The following is a 25,115-nucleotide window of genomic DNA, read 5'->3' as shown; positions in this document are numbered from 1 at the left end:
TTGAGCTGGCATTAGTCTGCTGAAGTACAGGTTGGGGAAAATGGAGGATGAAGAGGACAAAGAAAGTGTGAACAGTATTACAGATGCTGGAAGGCAGGAGAAAACATGGAGTCAGAGAACCTGTAGGAGCCCAAAGGACTCAACACCTGGTTGGATTTTGAGATAAATGTGAAAATTAAAGCATCAGTACTGATACTTTGTTTGTAGCTTGGATAAATGGCGGTTTGAGGATAAAGATGACAGATTTGATCTTATACAATTTGAATTTGTGGTATATGTTTAACATCCAAATGGAGGTGTCTAAGAATTTTGTGGCTATATGAGTCTTAAATATGGGTAAAAGATAGAGGTTAAATCTAATATATGGATATGGAAATAATAAACACCACGATGAAATTCTGAACCTGTGATGTAATGATATTGTACAGAACAAGAAGAGAATAAGACAGGAAGAACCCAAAGTAACAGCAACATGAAAAGAAAAGGCAGAAGTAAAGGAGGTAAAAGGATTTTGTGTTTGCCAGAACTTTCGATTTCTTAGCAGAAATAACCTTCTGATCTGGTTAGGGTTATTAGAAATGATCTATAATTGCACAAAGTATTCCCTTTCATTGCCATATTTCCTTCTGCATCTCTCTTCAAAAAAAGAGAGTTATTTACTCCAAAGTTTTTATTCTCTAGACTTTTCTTTGTACTAAGGATGGTGTTATAAGCTCGTGAGTCTTGGTAGCAGCAGAAATACATAGAATTACAGGTAGCTTTTCTCTCTTGCCATCATATTTGGTAGCATGATGAAAGAGAGCCACTGTTAGTTGTAAATTATTGGTAGCTGGTCTTGGGAGGGGGAGTGACACAGCAGATTTCATTTATTGTCACTTTCCTGAACTTTGAGACTTTGAGAGACCCTTTGATTACAGCCATGCTTAGTAACTACATCAGGAAAAAAAATTTGTAAACTTTAAAGGAATGGATCAGAAGATCAGATTGTACCAAATATTATGCCAGCATACATTCCAAGGACATGTTTTCTGAGGTCAGGAAAGCTAAAGAACCACTTGGGTCAGGGCAGAGAAGGAGCTTGGCTGCCACCCCATCCTTCAAAAATTCTAGGCTACTTTCCGACCGTGTGCCCTCTGGTCACGAACCCTGATTGAAAATAGGAAATAGAATTCTATCGAAGGCACTTGGGAATAACATAAAACCAACCCTGCCTGTATTTAGGATCAGTAAGTAAAAGATCAGTGCCAAGAGGAGAGAAAGTATTTGGGAAGACGGAGGAAACCAAGATGGCGGCATAGGTTAACGCCAGAGATTGCTGCCTCGAACAACCACTTCAAAAAACAACTAAAAGACGGAACGGACATCATCCAGAACCACAGGAAGGCTGGCTGAGTGGAAATTCTACAACTAGGAGGAAAGAGAATATCATACCCAGACTCAGAGGACACGCAGTGCTGAAGTGAAATACTAAGGTGCGGAGTGCACTCGAAGCGGGCTGGAGGCAGAGGGCGCGGTTGTTGTTTTCAATCGGGAGGGAGTTTCAGACTCTGAGCTCCGGATCCGGGTGAGTCTCTAGGGACCCAGACTCAAACAGGAGAAGCGGGACTGTCTGGCTTCAGTCGGAACTCGAAGGCAGCTTTCTCTCCGAGTTTTGCAGCTGTTGCTGGGACTCTGAGAGGCAGAGCCCCTAGGGACGGGACTGAGCAGCCATAACTGCTCGCTCCGGCCCGCCCTGTAGATCCCCGGGGACCCGCCCCGCCCAAGCCCTGCGCAGAGCCATTTGCCAGATAGCCTCAGGCAAACGCTAGATTAGCACCGCCCTAGAGATCCAGCACAGAAGCTCTCCCACTGCAGACACAGCAGACTCTCATAGCCAGTTAGCCTGGAGGTCAAATCACCCCCAGTATTGCCGACAACAATCAAGGCTTAACTACAACAAGACTGCGCACAAAGACCACAAGGAGGTGCACCAAGAAAGCATAAAAAATGCGGAGACAAAGAAATAGGACAAAACTGTCAATGGAGGATATTGAGTTCAGAACCACACTTTTAAGGTCTCTTAAGAACTGTCTAGAAGCCACCGATAAATGTAGTGAGATCCTCAAGAAATCTAATGAGACCCTCGATGTTATGATAAAGAACCAACTAGAAATTAAGCATACACAGACTGAAATAACGAATACTATACAGACTCCCAACAGCAGACCAGAGGAGCGCAAGAATCAAGGCAAAGATTTGAAATGCGAAGAAGCAAAAAACACCCAACCAGAAAAGCAAAATGAAAAAAGAATCCGAAAATATGAAGATAGTGTAAGGAGCCTCTGGGACAGCTTCAAGCGTACCAACATCAGAATTATATGGGTGCCAGAAGATGAGAGAGACCAAGATATTGAAAATCTATTTAAAGAAATAATGACAGAAAACTTCCCCCACCTGGTGAAAGAAATAGACTTACAGGTCCAGGAAGCGCAGAGAACCCCAAACAAAAGGAATCCAAAGAGGACCACACCAATTCACATCATAATTAAAATGCCAAGAGCAAAAGACAAAGAGAGAATCTTAAAAGCAGCAAGATAAAGAAACTCAGTTACCTACAAGGGAATACCCATATGACTGTCAGCTGATTTTTCAACAGAAACTTTGCAGGCCAGAAGGGAGTGGCAAGAAATATTCAAAGTGATGAATACCAAGAACCTACAACCAAGATTACTTTATCCAGCAAAGCTATCATTCAGAACTGAAGGTCAGATAAAGAGCTTCACAGATAAGGAAAAGCTAAAGGAGTTCATCACCACCAAACCAGGATTATATGAAATGCTGAAAGGTATCCTTTAAGAAGAGGAAGAAGAAGAAAAAGGTAAAGATACAAATTATGAACAACAAACATGCATCTATCAACAAGTGAATCTAAGAATCAAGTGAATAATTAATCTGGTGATCATAATAGAATCAGGGACATAGAAAGGGAATGGACTGACCATTCTTGGGGGGGAAAGGGGTGTGGGAGATGCGGGAAGAGACTGGACAAAAATCGTGCACCTATGGATGAGGACAGTGGGTGGGGAGTGAGGGCGGAGGGTGGGGCGGGAACTGGGAGGAGGGGAGTTATGGGGGGAAAAAAGAGGAACAAATGTAATAATCTGAACAATAAAGATTTAATTTAAAAAAAAGTAAAATAAAAAAAAAAGTATTTGGGAAAAGCAAAGCTTATAGTCTTTCTTTTAAACCCGGGTTTTAAATATACAAAATAAAAAACCATCAACAAAAATATGTCATGTTTAGCAAAGTACCCTTCCATATCCTAAATGGTATTTCCTATAGCAAGGTAAAACTGTTGGCTAATAGGAAATGCTGCTACATTATCTAATTACTTTAGAGTTGACAATGAGATGAGATTGGAGGAAATAGAGTAATTAGAGTATAGTTGAGAAATTATCAGGTTCTCTGTTACAGTCAATATTCTGCAGTCATCAAAAAGAATAATCATTTGTGCTGATATAGAATAGCCTCTAAGATGTATAAACAGTGTATATAGCATATAAATATTTGTGTAGCAATAGGAGAAAAATATAAATTCACACACAGGTATTTGCTTGCATAGGAAAGAATATCTCACTTTTTAAAAATAAACTACCCTGCCTTGGCCAGATGGCTCAGTTGATTGGAGCACTGTCCTGTATACCAAAAGGTTGCAAGTTCCATCCCCAGGTGCTTATGGGAGGCAACCGATCAATGTTTCTCTCACATCTTTTTCCACCCCCTTCCTCTCTCTAAAAAAAATATTAAAAATTAATGTCCTGATCGGCATCTCAGTGGTTAGAGCATTAGCCCTCACACCAAAGGGTTTTGGGTTTGATTCCTGAGTAAGGGCATGAACCTGGGTTGCAGGTTCAATCCCTGACCTTGGTCGGGGAACAACCGACACATGTGTCTCTCTCACATCAATATTTCTCTCTCCCTCTCTCTCTCCCTTCCGTCCCTCCTTCCCTTCCACTTTTTTCTAAAAATCAATGGGAAAAATATCCTTGGGTGAGGATTACCAAAAAATAAATTAATTAATAAAAACATATCCTTGGATGTGGGTTAAAAAATAATAATAAATAAGTATATTTCTAGGTGTTCTATTTGGGGCACAGTTCTCTGGACTGCATAGGGCCATCTTGCCAGCTTTACAGAGCTCTGTTTCTTTGCCATCCTCACCCAAAGGGCAGCATATGAGAACCATGGGAGAGGAGAGTGGTGGCAGTGTCCTCTAGTGATTCTGAGACGTCCCCCAATCTACCACCCAAACTCACTCAGCCATCTTGGGGAACAAATAGTTCTAAATAAAGACCCAAATCAGTGCCCATTGGCCACTGATAACCTTCCACTCAAGAGAGAAATTAAAACAAATAGAAAGTTTCATCATATTTTTCATGATGTCCTAAAAGGAAGGACATTGCCATAATAATTTTTATAATTTATGATTCTAGTATAATATAACTGTGACATATCTGGTACACTTTCCAAAAATTCCTGTGGGTTTTGCCTTAAATTTTTGATTTTCCTACAGATTTACTAATCAACTTTATCAAAAGGAAATTCGTGACATAGCTAAATGCTAAGAGACCAGGGAACACAATTAGGGCTGGAAATAGTGACCTGGTTTCACTAGATGTTGCAGGAAAAGTGCTGATTTATAGGTCACTGCTTTTTTTCTACCAGGAGAATCTGACTAAATTGGGTTACAGCCTGCAGTTTCTTCACCTGTCTGTCACATAAATAAAATTTCCCAAGAGCGCCCTTGCAGCCCTACTCACTGACTGACCGGCACAAAGACATTTCAGCCCGTGCAAACTTCCGTTTGTTTGTTTCAGGAGAAACTCGGCTCCTTCAGATGGATGTGGTATTAAAGTTTGTTCAAAGCCAAAGGTGAGTGAGAAACTAGTCTCTAAAAGGATCTTTCCATGTCTAAGATTCTAGAATTCTGTGATTGTAGGTTACAGAATAGAAACTAATGAGATGTGTCCCACATAAATGAGCAGATCTAGGATTAGAAGTATGTCATAACTTGAAGACAATCCAGAATTTATTTTTAGGGAACATGAATCTTTATAGGTTCTTGATTTCAGAAACAAAACCCACTCTAGCTAGTTTAAGGGAAAGAAAATCATTTTATTAAAGGTTTTAAGTAGTTCTAAGAATCTCAGTGAGGGCCAGAGAACCAACCTCAACCATGGATGTTCTGAGACCAGGAGCCACATACAGTTACACGCAGGATGTCTCCAGGGACACTGCACTGTCCCTAGGCGCAGACACCCCGCTCTGACCACTGGAGGGGGACCCTGTGGCGGTGGTCTCTGGAAGGTGCTGCCGGTCCCTCTACCTGCCACGATGGATTCTTTGAGGTACCTCACTCACTTCCGCATGGAGATCTGAGTCAGGTGGGTCTGATGGGCAGAACCTGGACTCTCTATACTCAAATCTAAGATGTCAAGAGAGTTTCTGACTTCTTTGGGGAGCAGACTCTCTGAAATTAGGACATTGTCCAAATAAAAAATGAAGCCCACGGTAAAGGGTGGTCAAAAAGCATCTGACAAATGCCACTTCAATGGCATTGAAGTAGTATAGCCTCGGCTTCCTCTAGATGCCTGGAGAGACCAGTCACACCTTTCCTGGGGCATTAATGCCCGATGGGGCAGACTCTTGACCAGTGGGAGACCGGGAGTGGAAAAGAGCTGGCGGATAGACTCCTTTCCCTTCCTCTCTCCGGGGCCACCTTGAGAAGCAGGACTTATTTGGTCTGACTGAACACACCCCATGAGCTGGAGTATTAACCACACTTGCTGCCAATAGCAGACGGACTCAAGCCTCCCTCACGCTGGCCCGGCCTCCCGCTTCCCTCAGGCTTGCTTCTCTGGGATCGCACCGCCCTGAAAAGTGGCAGCTCAGAAGCGTCTCCCTTAGGCTCTGGTTTCTAACAGAACCCAGGCTACAGGAGCCTCTTATTACAGATGCAACTTATTCTCACTAGTAGATCTTTGCCTGGTTTCTATGACCAGCTTCAATTGTTTTCCCTAGAAAACTAGTATTGGAAACTCATGCAGATTTATAAACCTGCTCTTGCCCTGACTGTGACTCATGTTGAAAACGTTTCTACTGTCTCTAACTAATTTTTTGCCTCCTGTTAAAAAAATAAAATTATTTAATGGGGGAATTGGGATGTGAGAGTGGAGGTGAAGGAACTAACTTGTCAATTCTCAGGATCACTAAGAGCCTCCTAGCCTGGCTGGACTGGCTCCACGCTTTGGAGAGCATGACGACTTTCTCCTAGTTCCCCAAACACGACTTTGTGTCCGTTCCTCTGGGCCCTCCCTCAGGTTATTTTCTCTTCTAAGCAACTGTTTGACCTTCCCTTTTTACTACAATTAAATGCTTTTTGTCCTTGAAAACCAAGCTCCGGTGTCTCCTCCTGAAGCTCTCCTGAAGACACCCAGCCCCAACTCTAATTTATGTTGAGCTGTGCATTCCTGTAATACCCTGTGCATTGTATTTATAGGCGCCACACTGGACTTCAGTTATTAGTCCACTGGCATGTCTCATTTGGTTTTACAGCCCTGGCTTTAAGCAGCGTAACTGGTACATAATGATTATTCAATAGAAAGCTATTGAATGAATGGGTGAATGAATGATAGTTGTGAAATAACTGACGATTCCAGCAAGGGTCCCTGTGCAGTGTTGTGGGAGTACCTGGAGAAATCCCCTATGCAAATGGTTTCTTGGGTGGAAAAGCTGTTCCACCCTTCTACCCACCTGTGAGATAATCAGTAATGGCACTGAAAAATATGCAACATATGCAAAGGTTTGTTGGTACATTTGGGGATCTGAAAGAAGCCCAGGGTAGCTGGAGAACCAAGAGAGGAAGTGAAGAAGGCAAGAAAGGTGGTCAGGGCCAGATCATGCAAGGTTTGTGGGTCATTTAAGGAGTCTGGTCACACACATTAGGGAACAATAGGTTACTGATGTCTGAATGAGATTGTTGGTAAAAATTCGTTCATGAATTACAAGTTACTTGTCTTTATTATTTTGGTTTACATTCTGGTAAGTAGTTGAGGTTAGTTTTTTTTAACTGTTTATATTATATAGAAATTGATAGTATTAAAATATTCTAACAACTTAAACTATGAGGAACTCTTAGATTTAGTTTAAAATTTGGGAAACTGAATCTACTTAAGAGACTAAATGTCAGTTGACTATATTTGAGAGTCTATGAGAGTAAATGTTTTTATTTATCTGCCAAGGATTCAACTGGTATATGCTATCTTATGCCTACTGCTGATATAACAAGAACGTTCTAATTTTCATGCATAAAAGATTAAAGTTCTTTTATTTTGCAAAAATCAAATATAGACTGTACAGTTTATTGTTTCTCAGATGACATCTGGTGGATAAAAATAGAAATGCAGTTTTATATTGTTTAAGAAAAGTGAGGTTCTCAAATTCCGTGGGAGAAAATCATTTAAAAATATGAGATGAGCCCGGCTGGCATGGCTCAGCGGTTGAGCATTGACCTATGAACCAGGAGGTCACGCTTCAATTCCTGGTCAGGGCACATGCCTGGGTTGGGGGCTCCAACCCCACTGTGGGGCAGCCAATTCATGATTCTTTCTCATCACTGATGTTTCTCTCTCTCCCTCTCCCTTCCTCTTTGAAATCAATAAAAATATTTTTTTTAATATATTTTATTGATTTTTTTTCTTTTTCTTTTTCTTTTTTTTTTACAGAGAGGAAGGAAGAGGGATAGACAGTTAGAAACATCGATCAGCTGCCTTCTGCACACCCCCTACTGGGGATGTGCCTGCAACCAAGGTACATGCCCTTGACTGGAATCGAACCTGGGACCTTTCAGTCCGCAGGCCGACGCTCTATCCCCTGAGCCAAACTGGTTAGGGGCATATTTTTAAAATAATAAAATAAAAATATGAGATGAGTTGGTCGGAGATTAATTTTGCTTCTCATTTGGTATTATGGCATTATGGTGATAGAAAGAACACTCCAGTGCTCTCCTGGATTTGGCAGGCTTTGAGTTCTGCTCAAACCTCTGACAGTAAAGAGCTAAATGGCTTGATTAGCTACAGACAAACAAGAATCAGATGATATTGGACTTCTCAGTAGCAATACTAAAAAAAAAAAAAAGAGAGAGACAACAGAACAATATCTTCAGCATTCTGAGGGAAATTTTCTTTCTATCTTGAGTTTTCTACTGAGTCAAACTGTCCTGTTGTGAGCTAAATAATTTTAGACATGCATGAAACGTAACCTTTCAGAAGTCCTCTTTGGGTTGCTAATTTATTTTGTATTTATTTTTTAATATTTTTATTGATTCTTAGAGAGAGAGGAAGGGAAATGGACAAAGAGAAACATCGATGTGAGAGATTGATTAGCTGCCTCCTGCCTGCCCCCTACTGAATATTGAGCCTGAAACCCGTATATGCTCTGACTGGGAATCTAACCAGCAACCTTTTGGTACATGGGATGATGCCCAACCAACTGAGCCACATCTCCCAGGGCTGGGCTGCTAATTTAAAATTTTATCTTTGTCAAATACTAGGTTTCAGTTTATTTGTAAGTACTTTCATTTTTGCTATTGCAATTTGGGCCTTTTTTTAAAAAAAAAAAAAAGGTATAATTGACATATAGTCATTATGTTTTCTAACTGGTTGTCGTTTGTATAGATGAAGGCAATTGATTTTTACACACTAATTTGATACCATCCATCTCAAGTTATAATTGACTTCCTTGGTTTTCCAGGTACACAATTATCTGTAAGTAATAAATGTCCTCTTCTTCCAGTGTTTATACCTCTTATGTCCTTCTCTTGCCTAATTCCATTGGAAAACCTCCAGAACTATGCTAAATAATAGACTGTAGACATAATTATCTTGCTGTAGATTTTAATGGGAATCTGTCTCAGGTTTCCTCATTAAACATAATGCTTTTAAAAATTACCTATCTTCCCTATTTTATGAAGATTTTTTAAAGTCAAATATGGATGTTGAAATTTATCAAATGCCTTTCCAGCATATTTGCATAAAATCTTACAATTTTTTTTGCTTGTAATCTATTTTATCAGCCAGGGTTCAGTTGCAGAAAACAGAACAGGATTTAATGCCGAAAATGAAAATCAGTGAAGCTGGAGGAGGAGGCTAACTCCCAGAATAACTCCTAGAACCACACTGCAGCACTGGCCCACCGAGAGACCCGCTCCCTCCCTCTGCTACAGTCCAGATGTCAGACTCACACCCACCCATTAGCTCCAGGAGCACACCATCTTGATGTGATCTAGGAATGAGAAGTTGCCACCAGAATTCTTAGCTCCAGGAGAACACTCCTTCTTATCTATCACCTCTGGATCAGGACACTGATGCTAGAACTGTCAGCTCCAGAGTTTCATCACATCTGCTACACCTTCACAAAATGAATGCCTCAGGCATCACCTTTTCTCCTATTTAATTGAGTTTGAAATAAAGTTTCACAGGAGTGCATCCTATTGGCAAAACATATTTACATTGAGGGTCCTAGTTGCAAGGGAGCTTGGGAAACAAGAATCCTGAGTTTCCCAGCCTCGCTAGTATAGGATGAGACACTAAAAAGAGATAAGAATAGATGCTGGATGAGCCAACTGACTGTACCCAACCACTTCCCAACATAGTGAATAATATTGAATCATTCTTATGATCCTATGGAGAAAAGTATTTTTCTTTTCATTCCTCAGAGATGCTGCTAGATTTCATTTGCTAAAACTTCAGTAAACGTTTTTTGCATCAATATTCATAACTGATTTTTATCAGGAATTTTGTGTGCAATTACTGTCAGTTTTGAATAAGAAGCATATGTCACTTTTATTATTAGAATCCGGAATTTTCGTCATTTTGTCTCTGTTCTAGAACAATTTTAAAAACATTAGAGCCTACTTATTCCATAATATTTGGTAAAATTAACCTGTGAAGCCCTCTGGGCCTGGTGGTCTTTGGGAGCCTATCATTTTGACAACTTTTTCCTTTTTCTTAGGTTTTTAATGTTTAATGTTTGAATTTTTAATTTACCAATTTTGGAAAATTGTCTTTTCTTAGAAAAAATTTTTTATTTAGATTTTCACATTTATTTGCAGACAATTGAGCAAAGTAGTCTTATAAATTCTTTTTTGTGTTTTTTTAATGTTATTTGTGCTGCCTTAATTTTAATTCTTGATCAGTTTAGCTAGTGGATTTATCTATCTTAATTTGTTAAATTTATTCATTGAAATCACCATTTATCTGTTTTTTATTTTATATTTTTAGCTTTAACACTTCTTAATTCATGTTTCCTTCATTCCTTTTTTTTGTTTGTTGATTTCCTCCTAAGCTGGGTGGTTAATTCATTTATTTTTATTCTTTCTTATTTATTAATGTAATTACTGAAATGCTAATTTTCTTGTGAGGATTGCTTTAGCTATAATCTATGGATACTAATATGTAATGTCACCAATGTTTTCTAATTCAATTGCAGTTTTATTTTTTATATTCTCTTTGACTCTAGAGTTTTAAGAGAGTTTTAAAATTCCAGGTAATTCGGTCTTTTTGTCTTCTCAATTAGTTTGCTTGTGACCAGAGAATTATATCTGCCTTATTTCTGCTGTTTGGCATTTACTGAGGATTTGTGGCCTAAATATATGGCCTTTTTTGTGCGAATGTTTCATGAATGTTAAAAAAGAAGGTATAGTCCCTGTTTTCAATGAATATCATTCAATATGTTAGATCTATCTTATAAATTTAGATTTACCTTATAAAATATGTCATTTAATCCACTCTATCTTGAGAGCCCCCCCTTATTCTGCCCTTCTCCGGGTAGTCTCCCCATGGCTTGGCAGCCTTAAGAGGTAGAGCAGTTCTGCAATCTGTCTGACAGCTATGATCCCAAGCTCTGCCAAGAGAGTGAACATCCTGCCTCCCAAACTAAGAACCAGTCCTTGCAGAAATATTGATAGGAAATAGATCCATAAGAACTAGTCCTTATCTCTCACTTATTTACATTTACCAGCAGTCACATCAAGAACACACTTGACTGGTTTGGCTCAGTGGATAGAGTGTCAGCCTGCAGACTCAAGGGTCCCAGGTTCGATTCTGGTCAGGGGCATGTACCTTGGTTGCGGGCACATCCCCAGTGGGGAGTGTACAGGAGGCAGCTGATCGGTGTTTCTCTCTCATCGATGTGTCTAACTCTCTATCCTTCTCCCTTCCTCTTTGTAAAAAAATCAATAAAAAAATATTTTAAAAAACACACACACTTGAATTCACAAAGTTGCCAAAACCAAAACCTTTCCTTTCTTGTTTTTCCTTTCATTTTTGATCCCACCAAAGTTTCTACCAGATACTTCCCTCAGACTGCTCTCTAACACCATCTGTGCAGTCTCTCAATACTGCCTACTTCCAAGCTCAAATCAGAGTAGTATTTCCACTTCCATGTACTTCCCTGTCCTTGGCAACCTGGTTTGGTGTCTGCACTCTGTCCCTGGTAATGGTGCTAATAACTTGTTAATTTTTTTTGCCAGTGTGAGCAAGCCATAAAATATTTCTGTGCTCCAAATTATGCCCATCACTAGACATTTACTATTTGTTATATTATATAGGTATCAGTTAATGTTAAGCTGGCAGTGTCAGGATTATCTCAGCAAAAATACAAAAAGCAATGCTTTTAAAAAATTGTTGGTTGTTTTTCCTCAAATAAAAAGAAGACCAGAGATAGCCAGTATAACGGCTCAAATCTATATACTTAAAAGCCTAAGTGACTGTATGATCAAACGACTGGAACAACCAGAACAACCAGTCGACCAGTTGCTATGACACGCACTGACCCCCAGGGGGTAGATGCTCAATGCGGGAGCTGCCCCCTGGTGGTCAGTGCACTCCTTCAGCCAACCTCCTGCAGCCCCTCCCACAGCCATGGCCCTGATCAGGGGACCGGCTGGCCAACCTCCCGTGGTCCCTCCCCCCTGCTGGCCAGCCCCCCAAAAGGCCTCAATCTCTGGCCAGGCTGAAGGGTCCTACCCATCACCCATGAACGAATTCATGCACTGGGCCTCTAGTTAATGCATAATAATTGTAAAAACAAACAAACAAACAAAAAACCTCCAACATTACAAAAGTCCCAACCACTCATTGTTTTCTTTATTAGTTTCTTGATGTATAACTTGTTAACTTGCACGTTTATGTATAGGGATCCGTCTTTTTATTTTAAATTCTCCAGCAAGAATCAATACTTAGTTGAAAAGTTATTTTGTTCTTATGAATATGTAAATGATATGACAATTTAATTTTCTATTTAACTATAAAATTTTCTAATAACTTTTTCTGAAATTAATTTTTAAATGATAGGTTCATGTTCATCAAATGAGTTGGAATTCTCAGGGGAAAGTGCTCTATTGGGTCTAAGTGGTGTCGTCATAAAACTATCAACCACACTGAAGATTTTTCATTTTCCCAAGGCTGATCTAAGGAAGGTAAACCTGGGACTACCTACAAATGACAACAACCATTCAAACACAATTGATTGTCTTCTTTATTTTCTACTGGCATCCAGGGGGGGGGGGGGGGGGGGGCTGGAATAAAAAAAGAAAACACTGAAATTGAACACAAATACAATCGAAAGAACCCAACTATATACAAATTGATTTTATAACCACACAGAGAAAAGACAGATTTCAGAAAACTTTTGACCATCACACTCTTCCTGGATATGCTGTCCAGGAGATATTCCAAGGATGAAAAGAACTGCAAAATGGTTTTAAACTTCACTTAGTAAGTTTACTGTTAGTGGTCATATTAGAATTGTAATTTGAAACTACCAAATTGTGTGAGAAAAAGCAAATAAGTAAATATGCTGATATTCTAAGGAACCCAGATTTTCAGTGTAAGAGAAAAGAAATGCAAATATATAAGATATTAAGGAAAGACAAAAGTCTCAAGTCCAGATGCATTCCTGTCTCTCGTATGACAGTGTGAGGCATGCTCTGTTCGTTTATTTAAAAAGTGAAATATAGTTTTTGGTCAAGTTCATCAATAATACTTTTTCATTTAGATTCAGTCTCCTCACCAGCACTTAGTAGGAACCTAGAAAGTTCTATTATGTAAAATATTTATATATCTAAGATAGATAGATATTTCTATATATGTCAAGAATACATTTCAGTATGAGAATGAAAAACAATGCATTTTTCTGGTGGTCAGGGAGAGGTTAGGTGTAGAAAGATTTTGCTGAGAAGGCTATACGCCCCCCCCCCCCCCCCCCCCAGCTCAGAGCCAAGACAGGATTCTACCCAACCTACGCCCCAGCCAGGCCCCGCCCCGCGCTCGGCCCCGCCCCGCGCTCGGCCCCGCCCCGCGCTCCGGCCCCGCCCCGCGCTCCGGCCCCGCCCCGCGCTCCGGCCCCGCCCCGCATCCACGCCCGGCCCAGCATCCCGACGGAGCCTGGAGCCCGGCAGCTTCGTGCAGCGTCTGCCTTGCCCGGAGCGTCCGGCGCCTGAGCCCGCAGGTCGGGGTGGTCGCCGCGGCCGGAGCGGCTCGGCGAGAAAAGATGGCTGCCCTGACGACGGTCGTGGTGGCGGCGGCGGCCACCGCGGTAGCCGGGGCGGTGGCGGGGGCGGGCGCGGCCGCCGGGAACGGCGTGGGAGCAGCGCCGGTGCCGCAACAGGTAAAGGGAGGAGGGCCGGAACCGCTGCGGGGGCGGCCGCGAGCCCGAAGCGGTGTCTGAACAGGTGTCTGCCGCGCGGCCCGGGAGGGGTGCGCCTCCCGTGGCTCGAGGCCTGGCCCGGCCCGGCGTTGCGCTTTGTTCGCCTGTGCGTTTCCCTGCTTTTCTGAGAGCCACCTCCGCTCCGCGACGCGGATTCTTCCCTAAAACATTGCAGCTGGTGGTGTGCGCCTGCCCGAGCCGTGGCCGCCGTGTCTGGGAGCCCCCCGCACAGTGCTTGGTGGAGGGTAATGGATCGGCGGCTGCTCTGTTACTGTACCTGACGGGGAGGGCGCGGGCAGATGTGTTTCCAGAGATCAGTGCGGGACCCGTGTCTCCACCGGGCGGACCGGAGGGTCCCTCCAGGGGAGTGTTGGCTCCTCTCGCTCCCTCACAGCCCACAGCTGAGCACGGGCAGTTCCTGCCTGTCCCACCCCCAGGATAAATCCGGAATCCACCTCCTCTCGCCACTACCCTTGTCCACACCGTCGTTTCCCCCTGGCTGCACTGCTTTCCTCCTTGGTTTCTGTTCTCCCACGCTTGCCTTTCTAAAGCATTCTCAACGCCAGGGCGACTCGGTCCAGTAATGGCACCCCTCTGCCCAGAAGCCTCCGGAGCGTCTTGATCTCGTTCACAACAAAAGCCAACATCCTTACCCCGGCGATGAGCTGCCCCGCCCTCGCCCCACCTCCTTGTCGCTGCATCTCCAGCGCCCTGTGCGGCCGTTCTGGCTCCCGGTGGTCACTCAGACATGCCAAGCACTCTCCTACCTCGGGGCTTTGAAATTGCTATTCCCTCTGCGCAGAATGCTCTTCCCCATGCTTAGCACGGTCACCGCGGTCAGGTATCTTTGTTCAGATGCCATCGGCTCAATGATTCTTTCTATGCCCTCCCCAAACTGAATTCCCTTATCCAGCACAACCCGTCCCTTTTTCTGGTTTTCTTTTTCTTCATAGCACTTATTACCGTGATATATTACATATTTTATGCCTATTTTTAAAAATGTCTTTCTCCATATACCATCCACCCTTAGGAATGTAAACTGTAAGGGCAGAAACTTTTATTCACTGTTGTGTTCCCAGCACCAAGAACTGTGCCTGTTTAGTCCTGGAGCATAGTAGGTGCTCACTAAATATTTGTGGGTCAGTCCAAACGGAGGGAAGGCTGTTGTGAGCTGAGGACATGTTCCATCTTTTTCTTCCTCTAAGGGGAGGGATGGGAAACACCCACAGGCCATATAAGGCCAGAGAAATCATTTGCTCTGGCCCTGCCAAGGCATTAAGAGTGAGTTAGTTAAATGTTTGACCAAATATAGCAAGTTGTTTTTTAAGTTGATAATTTTGTATGTCCCGTGAATGATGTTATACATATCCAAATGGCCCTTGGCAGGAAAAAAGTTTCCCACCCGGGTTCTAAGGAAATACAGTGTCTTATATAAATTCAAGAAATTCCACCTCAGACACATTTTCTCACACATCCTTTATAATTATCTTTATATTCTAACTCTGGCCCAAATGACTCAGGAAAAAATATAAAATATATAAAAATTCATAATCCTATATAATAAAAGCCAAATCAACCGAATGACAGAATGACTGGTCGCTATGGTGCGCACTGACCACCAGGGGGCAGACACCCAATGCAGGAGCTGCCCCCTGGTAGTCAGTGCACTCCCACAGGGGAGCTCCGCTCAGCAAGAAGCTGGACTCATGGCTGGGGAGTGCAGCGGCAGTGGCGGGAGCCTCTCTCGCCTCTGTAGCAGCGCTAAGGATGTCGTGACTGATGGCTCTCAGACTGTGAGAGGGCGCAGGCCGGGCTGAGGTGGTGTGCCTTCCAGGGGCTTGCCTTCCAGGGGGTTGCTTTCCTGGGTGATTAGAATCACCGTGGAGCTATTTCAAATGTTGTATCGGTCCCTAACATTTTGCAATGTCTGAAGACCATTTTTGGTTGTCACAGATGTGGGGGTTTAGGGGGAGGTTGGTGTTCTACTAGCATCTAGTGAGTAGAGGCCAAAGAATAGCCCCTCACAACAAAAAATTATCTGGTCCAAAATATTAATAGTGCTGAGGTTACGACACCTGCTTTATATCCTCTCACCACTTTAGGGGATGCAGAGCCTTATAGTTGACAGTTGCAACGGTAATGGGGTAGAACTCCTCAAGGGTGTTTGGGTTTTTAAAAAAGGAATTAGAATCTCTGCTGTACTATATTGTGGATTTGTATGGAGTTTAACTATGTGTTATCCATCTTTGTACTCCCCTCCCCCATACACATAATGATATGCTCAAATTCTATAGCCTAACACTGAACTTGAATATTGTCATATGCATGAATGAATGTTCCTATAGACTCTAACACTGAAACCAACTAATGTTTTCTTAAGATAATTTTCTGATGACAACCTCATGATATTAGAGATATCCACCAAAATATCTAAAGTTCCTGTTTTAGTCTTTTAGGGCTCCATAACAAAATATCACAGACTGGGTGGTTTAAAGAGGCTTGTGGACAGCCACCTTCTTGCTATATCTGTGCACATGGGGGGGGGGGGGAGCTCTCTCTAGTATTGTCTCTTATTATTATTATTAGAGTACCAGTCCTATTGGATTAGGACCCCATCCTTATGACCTCATTTAACCTTAATTATCTCCTTAAAGGCTCTATCTCCAACTATAGTTACAAAGGAAGTTAGGGCTTCAAGATATGAATTTGGGAGGGGGGGAAACAACATAATTCAGTGCATAACAGTTTCCTTAAATTATTTTGAAGCGGAGAACCAAGATGGCGGCATAGGTTAACGCCGGAGTTTGCTGCTTTGAACAACTACTTCAAAAGTGAAACCAAAAAACGGAAGGGACATCACCCAGAACCACAGGAACGCTGGCTGAGTGGAAGTCCTACAACTAGGAGGAAAGAGAAACGCATACGGACACTCAGAGGAGGCACAGTGCTGAAGTCAAATTCTGAGGTGCGGAGTGCGCGGAGCGGGCTGGCGGCGGAGGGCGCAGTTGGCGTTTTCAATCGGGAGGGAGTCGCAGACTCTGAGCTCCAGATCCGGGCGAGTCTTTAGGGACCCAGACTCAAACGGGAGAAGCGGGGCTGTCTGGCTTCGGTCAGAGCGAGTGCAGCTTTCTCTCTGAGCTTTGCAGCGGGTGCTGGGACTCAGAGAGGCAGAGCCCCTGGGGACGGGACTGAGAGCCGCCATAACTGCTCTCTCCGGCTCACCCTGTTGATCCTGTGCGACCCGCCCCGCCCAAGCCCTGCACACAGGCATTTGCCGGATAGCCTCAGGCAAAGGCTAGATTAGCACCTCCCTAGAGGACAGAAGTTCTCACACTGCTGACACAGCTGATTCTCATAGCCACTTGTCCTGGAGGTCAAACCCTCCTGGAATTAGCTACAACAATCAAGATTTAACTATAAGACTGCGAACAAAGACCACTAGGGGGTGCACCAAGGAAGCATAACAAAATGCGGAGACAAAGAAACAGGACAAAATTGTCAATGGAAGATACAGAGTTCAGAACCACACTTTTAAGGTCTCTCAAGAACTGTTTAGAAGCCGCCGATAAACTTAATGAGATCTACAAGAAAACTAATGAGACCCTCGATCTTATATTGGGGAACCAACTAGAAATTAAGCATACACGGACTGAAATAACGAATATACAGACTCCCGACAGCAGACCAGAGGAGCGCAAGAATCAAGTCAATGATTTGAAATGCGAGGAAGCAAAAAACACCCAACCGGAAAAGCAAAATGAAAAAAGAATCCAAAAATGCGAGGATAGTGTAAGGAGCCTCTGGGACAGCTTCAAGCATACCAACATCAGAATTATAGGGGTGCCAGAAGATGAGAGAGAGCAAGATATTGAAAACCTATTTGAAGAAATAATGACAGAAAACTTCCCCCACCTGGTGAAAGAAATGGACTTACAGGTCCAAGAAGCGCGGAGAACCCCAAACAAAAGGAATCCAAAGAGGACCACACCAAGACACATCATCATTAAAATGCCAAGAGCAAAAGATAAAGAGAGAATCTTAAAAACAGCAAGAGAAAGAAACTCAGTTACCTACAAGGGAATACCCATACGACTGTCAGCTGATTTCTCAACAGAAACTTTGCAGGCCAGAAGGGAGTGGCAAGAAATATTCAAAGTGATGAATACCAAGAACCTACAACCAAGATTACTTTATCCAGCAAAGCTATCATTCAGAATTGAAGGTCAGATAAAGAGCTTCACAGATAAGGAAAAGCTAAAGGAGTTCATCACCACCAAACCAGGATTATATGAAATGCTGAAAGGTATCCTTTAAGAAGAGGAAGAGGAAGAAAAAGGTAAAGATACAAATTATGAACAACAAATATGCATCTATCAACAAGTGAATCTAAGAATCAAGTGAATAAATAATCTGATGAACAGAATGAACTGTTGATTATAATAGAATCAGGGACATAGAAAGGGAATGGACTGACTATTCCTGGGGGGGAAAGGGGTGTGGGAGATGCGGGAAGAGACTGGACAAAAATCGTGCACCTATGGATGAGGACAGTGGGTGGGGAGTGAGGGCGGAGGGTGGGGCGGGAACTGGGAGGAGGGGAGTTATGGGGGAAAAAAAAAAAGAGGAACAAATGTAATAATCTGAACAATAAAGATTTAATTAAAAAAAAATTATTTTGAAGCGATTATCTTTGAAGTTTTAGAAACATTTTATATTGTATTTTATTCTATAACCTTTGTAGGTTGTGGAATCCCATAAAATTCTCACCTATTATGAAAAATAATAATGTACTCTATCCATGCTTTTTAATATTTGTATATTATTTTACAATTCCCCTCAGCCATTGCCTTCCAAAACTGAAAATTACAAATATCTTTATCCTCCTCTCAAATGCCATGTCGCACTTGATCATTTTAGCTGTTGAATTTTGACTTTTTTGAAATATCGCTAATAGTGTACGTCATGGTTTTGTACTAGGATGGGGCTGCATCTTCTGTTTCATTGTATTTTTGTTATTGTTTTGTTTCTAGTGACCTCCCTGTTATGGCCTATATTTTATGATACTTGGCTGCCTGGAGTAGTCTTTTAGTAATAATTACATTTCTTCTCTGACTTCAAATGATTACTCAAAACGGATTTCTTCTAGAAGATCACACACAACCATAAGACTGCGTGTATGTTTGGGTGTAGCAGACTGAAGAATGCACACCACCCCCTACCAGAGATAGTCACATCCTTTGCAGACATGATTGACTTCAGGTCTCTAAATGGGGAGATTACCCTGGGTTATCTGGCTGGACCAGTGTATTCACAAAGGTCCTTATGAGAGGGAGGCAGGAAGATTAGAGCCAGTGGTAGATGTGATGATGGAAGCAAGAGGATGAAGTGATTTGAGGAAGGGATCAGGAGCTAAGGAATGAAGGTGGCCTCTAAAAGCCAAAAAATGGGTAAGGAAGTGCATTCTCCCTGAAGCCTCCAAAAAGAAGGCAGTCCTACCAACATCTTAATTTTACTTTTGAACTCCAGAACGGTAAAAAAATAAATTTGTTGTTTAAGCCACTAAGTTTGTGATAAGTTTATTATAGTAGCAACAGGAAACTAATATGCCACAGAAGAACTTTGGCCTAAGATTTTATTTTTGGCTGACCTTGAAACTCTGCAAAAAGAAGTAAAGGCTAAGGCAGAGGTATAAACTGCTTGCACAAGTGTTGAAGGCATGCCTGGCATGCACATAGACCCCCCTCAGCAAAGGCTAAGAGACTTTTTGGTTCAAGACATCTAAGAAAATCTCTGACCAACCAGCCATTAGCTGACAACTAAGCTAACCAAGCAGAGAGTTCAGGTGCCATGCAAACATACTTTACTGAATTAGTTCAGGAAAGTAACTAAACAAACAGCAACAACAACTCTTTTTAAAAATATATATATTTTATTGATTTTTTTGCAGAGAGGAAGGGAGAGGGGTAGGGAGTTAGAAACATCGATGAGAGAGAAACATTGATCAGCTGCCTCCTGCACACCTCCTACTGGGGATATGCCCTCAACCAAGGTGCATGCCCTTGACCGGAATCGAACCTGGGACCCTTCAGTCCACAGGCCGACGCTCTATCCACTGAGCCAAACCAGTTAGGGCAACAACAACTCTTTGGGGGGAGAGAATCTCATTTTCAGAGTTACCACATTATGTTATTTAACATGTCCAGTTTTTAACAACAAAATGAGGTAAACAAAGAAACAAGAAAATATGGTCCACACACAGGATAATTTTTTTAAAAGATAGTAAGGTAGACTTCCCTAAGGAAGACTACATGTTGGACATAATAGACAAAGACTTTAAATCACCTGTTTTACGGTAATTATGTTAAAGAACTAAAATAAAGTTTGAGAACTATGTCTCACCAAATAGAAAATATCTTAAAGAGGTAAAAATTATAACAAAGGAATTAAATAGAAATTCCGGAGTTAAAAAGTACAATAACTCACATGAAAAATTTACTAGAGGAACTCAACATTAGATTAGAGCTGGTAGAAGAATCAATAAATTGAAGATAGGTAAATTCAGATTGTCCAGACTGAGGAACAAAAAGAATGAAGAAAAATGAACAGCCAGCCAGAGTGGCTCACTTGGCTGAGTGTCGTCTTGTGCACTGAAAAGTTGCTGGTTTGATTCCCAGTCAGGGCACATACCTGGGTTGCGGGTTCAGTCCCTGATCAGGCAGGTACAGAAGGCAACCGATTTTTATTTTTTATTTATTTATTTTTTTATTGCTTAAAATATTACAACGAGTAGTACATTTGACTCCTTTTTTTTCCCCCTTGACCTTCCCCCAGCCTTCCCTACCCCCCAGTGTCTTGTGTCCATTGGTTATGCTTATATGCATGCATACAAGTCCTTTGGTTGATCTCTTACCCCCTCCCAACCCTCCCCAGCCTTCCTACTGTAGTTTGACAGTCTGTTTGTTTAATGCTGCTCTGCCTCTGTATCTATTTTTGTTCATCAGTTTATAATGGTCTTTATTATCCATAAATGAGTGAGATCATGTGGTATTCTTCTTTCACTGACTGGCTTATTTCACTTAGCATAATGCTGTCCAGTTCCATCCATGCTGTTGCAAATGGTAAGAATTCCTTCTATTTACAGCAGCATAGTATTCCATTGTGTATATGTACCACAGTTTTCTAATCCATTCATCCGCTGATGGGCACTTAGGTTGTTTCCAAATCTTAGCTATTGTAAATTGTGCTGCTATGAACATAGGGATGCATATATCCTTTCTGATTGGTGTTTCTGGTTTCTTGGGATATATTCCTAGCAGTGGGATCAATGGCAACCGATTTTTTTAAAATATGTTTTTATTTATTTCAGAGAGAGAAAGGAAGAGGGAGAGAGCTAATCATTGATTGGCTGCCTCCTGCAAGTCCCACACTCGGGAGCTAGCCCACAGCCCAGGCATGTGCCCTGACTGGGAATTGAACCACGAGCCTCCTGGTTCATGCTCAACCACTGAGCCACACTGGTTGGGTGGGAAGACAACCGATTGATGTTTCTCTCTCACTTCGATGTCTCTCTTCTCTCCTCTCTCTCTCAGTCTCTCTCCATCTCCCTCCCTTCTTCCCTCCCTTCTCTCTAAGCATGTCCTCGGGTGAGGATTAAAAAAAAAAAGAAAGTAAAATGAACAGAGCCTCAGAGATCTGTTAGGCACCATCAAGCATTATGTATAACTAGAGGCCCCGTGCATGAAATTCATGCATGGGTAGGGTCCCTAGGCCTGGCTGGTAATCAGGGCCCATCTGTGGGGTGACCAGTGGGGTGATCAGGGGACCTCCGCTGGGACCCGCCGGCATTCTCCTTGGCCAGCCTGGCACCACCTGCTTGCCGGCCCTGCCCCCCGCCACCGCCGGTCACCTCCCTCTGCGGGGTGACGGGTGGGGCAATCGGGGGATCCCCGCTCACATCACCTTGGCTGGCCTGGGGCCTGAGGGCTGGGGCAGCTCCTGCATTGCGCATCTGCCCCTGGTGGTCAGTGTTTGTCATAGCGACTGGTCGTTCCACTGGTCATTCTGTCGTTCAGTCAATTTGCATATTAGGCTTTTATTATATAGGATGCGAGTCCCAGAAGGAGAGGAGAAAAGAGGAAGGAGAAGAATATTTGAAGAAATAATAATTAAAAACTTTCCGAATTTGATGAAAAATAGTTGACTTATATGTTGTCAGAACTCAGCAAACTCCAAACAGAATAAACTCAGAGATCCATACCTAAACACATCATAATCAAACTGTAGAAAGACAAAAACAAAATATTGAAAGCAACCCAACACATACAAGGGATCCTCAGTAAGTTAATGGCTGATTTCTCATTAGAAACCTTGGACTTCAGAAGGCAGTGGGATGACAGTCAAAATGCTGAAAGAAAAGAACTGTCAACCAAAATATCTATGTCCAGCAAAATTATTCTCTAAAAGTAAAGACACTACATCAAACAAAAAGCTTCTACATAGCAAAGGAAACTATCAACAAAATGAAAAGGTAACCTACTGAATGGGAGAAAATATTTACAAATCATATATTTTATAAGGGGTTAATATCCAAAATACATAAAGAACTCATAAAACTCAATAGCAGAAAACCAATACAATTTAAAAAATGGGAAGAGGAAACAAATTGACAGGTACATGAAAAGGTACTCAACATCACTAATCAGGGAAATACAAATCAAAACTATAATAAGATATTACCTTACACTTGTTAGAATGGTTACTACCAAAGAGACAAGAAACAACAAGTGTTGGTAAGGAAGTGGAAAAAGGAACCCTTGTGCACTACTGATGGGAATTGGTGCGGCACTATGGAAAATAGTTCAAAGGTTCCTCGAGAAATTAAAAATAGGACTACTATATGATCCAGTAATTCCACTTCTAGGCATTTATCCAAAGGAAATGAAAACATTAACTTGAATAGATGTATGCACTCCATGTTCATTGTAACTTTACTTACAGTAGCCATCAATGGATGAATGGATAAAATTATCCCCTGAGAAACTCCATCATTGACATTTCATCTCTGAAAAAAATTCCACCTTCATCTTCTACCATTTTTATTATTGAGGATAAACTTCTTTTTTTTTTTTTAATGCAGAATGATGGCTGTTTTGGTACTTCAGGAGGAATTCGTTCCTTTCAGCTTCACAACTGGAAACAGAAAGTTAGTCAGCCTAAGAAAGCAGAATTCATACGCACAGCAGAAAAATTAAAAAATCTGTAAGTATAAAAACACTGTTTTCAAATAACATTACTAGTCATTTCTTTTAAAAATATATTTTTTTGATTTTTTACAGAGAGGAAGGGAGAGAGAGAGCTAGAAACATCGATGAGAGAGAAACATCGATCAGCTGCCTCCTGCTGGGGATGCACCCGAAACCAAGGTACATGCCCTTGACTGGAATCGAACCCAGGACCCTTCAGTCCTTAGGCCGACACTCTATCCACTGAGCCAAACTGGTTAGGGCACTAGTCATTTTATTATGAACAATGTATAAAGTTAATTCTACTCCACCCTGTCCAATCTCCACATTAAGTTACAAAAAATTGGTCATTAGAGAAAGGTGGAGTGTGTACAATAGACAAATGGTAAGAGACTATTTAATATAAAGTTAATTTTAAGTGCAGTTATTTGAATTTTATTTATTTTTACCATTTGAACCAGTGTCTTTCAAAGGAGACAATATAGTTATTTCTTTAAATCTCATATATCAAATAACAGATTGAATATATTTTCACTTACCAAGGTTAGCGTTTGGTAAATATTTTTGAGTGAGTGAACAATTATAATGAAAAGTCTCTACCTCGAGTTATTTTTTGAAATGTCCTTTTATTTGGTCTCCCTCTCATGGTTTCTGTCCCTTTCAGATCCATCCTGCACATAATGATTAGGCTGAGAACTTTTAATTTGTGGTGTATTTGTATTTTTTCTTTAAATAACTAGTGATATATACAGGGTGCCCCCACCCCCAAATGTATACACACTTTGAGTAATTATTAATTCCAATGGGTTAAATCTGAAGAGGAAGAAACATCAATTGAGCTGTCAAAAATATATGTGTATATTTTATAGGATGCCCTATATTGAATGTTCAGTGTTATATATATCACTAGAGGCCCGGTACACAAAAATTTGTGCACTTGGGGGGGAGAGGGGGTCCTTCAGCCCGGCCTGTGCCCTCTCGCAGTCTGGGACCCCTCGGGAGATAACGACCTGCTGGCTTAGGCCTGCTCCCGGGTGGCAGAGGGCAGGCCCAATCCCTAGGTACAGCCCCTGGTCGGGCTCAGAGCAGGGCCAATTGGGGAGTTGGGGCGCCTTCCCCTGTCATGCACAGAGCAAGGCAGATTGGGAGGTTGCGATGCCACCCTCAGTCACGCTCAGGGTAGGGCCGATTGGGGGGTTGGGGCACCACCCCCTGTCACACTCAGGGCAGGGCGGATCAGGGGGTTGGGGCGCCGCCCTCTATCACCCACAGAGCAGGGCCAATCGGGGTTGGGGCGCCGCCGCCACTGTCACACTCAGGGCAGGGCCGATGGGGAGGTTATGGCTCTACCCCGTCACACACAGAGCAGGGCCCGTGGGGGTGGGGGGGATGGGGTTGGGGCGCCGCACCCTGTCACACACAGAGCCGCAGGGCGATCAGGGGGTTAGGGAGCTCCCCCCTATCAGGCACAGAGCAAGGCTGATCAGGGGGTTGGGGTGCCTTCCCCTGTCACGAACAGAGCAGGGCGGATAGGGAGGTTGTGGCCCCGCCCCCTGTCACACACAGAGCCGCAGTGCGATCAGGGTGTTTGGGCGCTGCCCCCTGTCACGCTGATCCCAGTGCTGGGAGGCCTCGCGGCTCCTCTGATCCCGGTGCTGGGAGGCATATTACCCTTTTACTATATAGGATAGAGGCCTGGTGCATGGGTGGGGCTGGCTGGTTTGCCCTGAAGGGTGTCCTGGATCAGGGTGGGAGTCCCCACTGGGGTGCCTGGCCAGCCTTGGTGAGGGGCTGATGGCTGTTTGCAATTGGTCACACACCCTTCAGGGTGGGGGTCCCCACTGGGGTGCCTGGCCAGCCTGGGTGAGGGGCTGAGGGCTGTTCTCAGGCCGACTGAAGCTCCCAACTGCTCCTTTTTTTCTTTTTTTTTTATTCTGGGCCAGCTTTAGCTCTGACTCCAGCTCTGAGGCCTCTGCTGCTGAAAGCAGGTATCTGGTTTGTTTCGGTTCTATAATCGAAACTCTGTATCAACTCCAGCTCTGAGATCCTGGGCTCGCTGAAAGCAGGTTTCTGGGGTTTTGTTTAGCGTCTATATTTGTTACAATGTTTCTTAAACTGCAAGCTCAG

At 42.6% G+C, this 25,115-nt stretch overlaps 1 protein-coding gene across 7 annotated transcripts in view; it reads left to right on the top strand.

The window, feature by feature from the left end:
* The first annotated feature begins 13,454 nt into the window (after positions 1-13,454).
* CCDC112 (coiled-coil domain containing 112) overlaps positions 13,455-25,115 on the top strand; it is a 29,903-nt gene continuing 18,242 nt past the window's right edge. For 4 of the 7 annotated variants that reach the window (XM_036307750.1, XM_036307749.1, XM_036307753.1 and 1 more), the window contains exons 1-3: positions 13,455-13,707; positions 22,109-22,273; positions 22,883-23,004. In XM_036307750.1, coding sequence (XP_036163643.1) covers positions 13,591-13,707; positions 22,109-22,273; positions 22,883-23,004 — 404 coding nt within the window. In that variant the 5' untranslated portion in view covers positions 13,455-13,590. The remainder of the gene's footprint in view (positions 13,708-22,108; positions 22,274-22,882; positions 23,005-25,115) is intronic. The other 3 variants (XM_036307755.1, XM_036307752.1, XM_036307751.1) reach the window with 1 other exon arrangement.

The sequence above is a fragment of the Myotis myotis genome, unplaced genomic scaffold (genome assembly GCF_014108235.1).
Source record: "Myotis myotis isolate mMyoMyo1 unplaced genomic scaffold, mMyoMyo1.p scaffold_m19_p_5, whole genome shotgun sequence".
NCBI lineage: Eukaryota > Metazoa > Chordata > Mammalia > Chiroptera > Vespertilionidae > Myotis > Myotis myotis.
The sequence above is the reverse complement of the archived record's forward strand: the minus strand, read 5'-3'. Positions and strand labels throughout refer to the sequence as shown.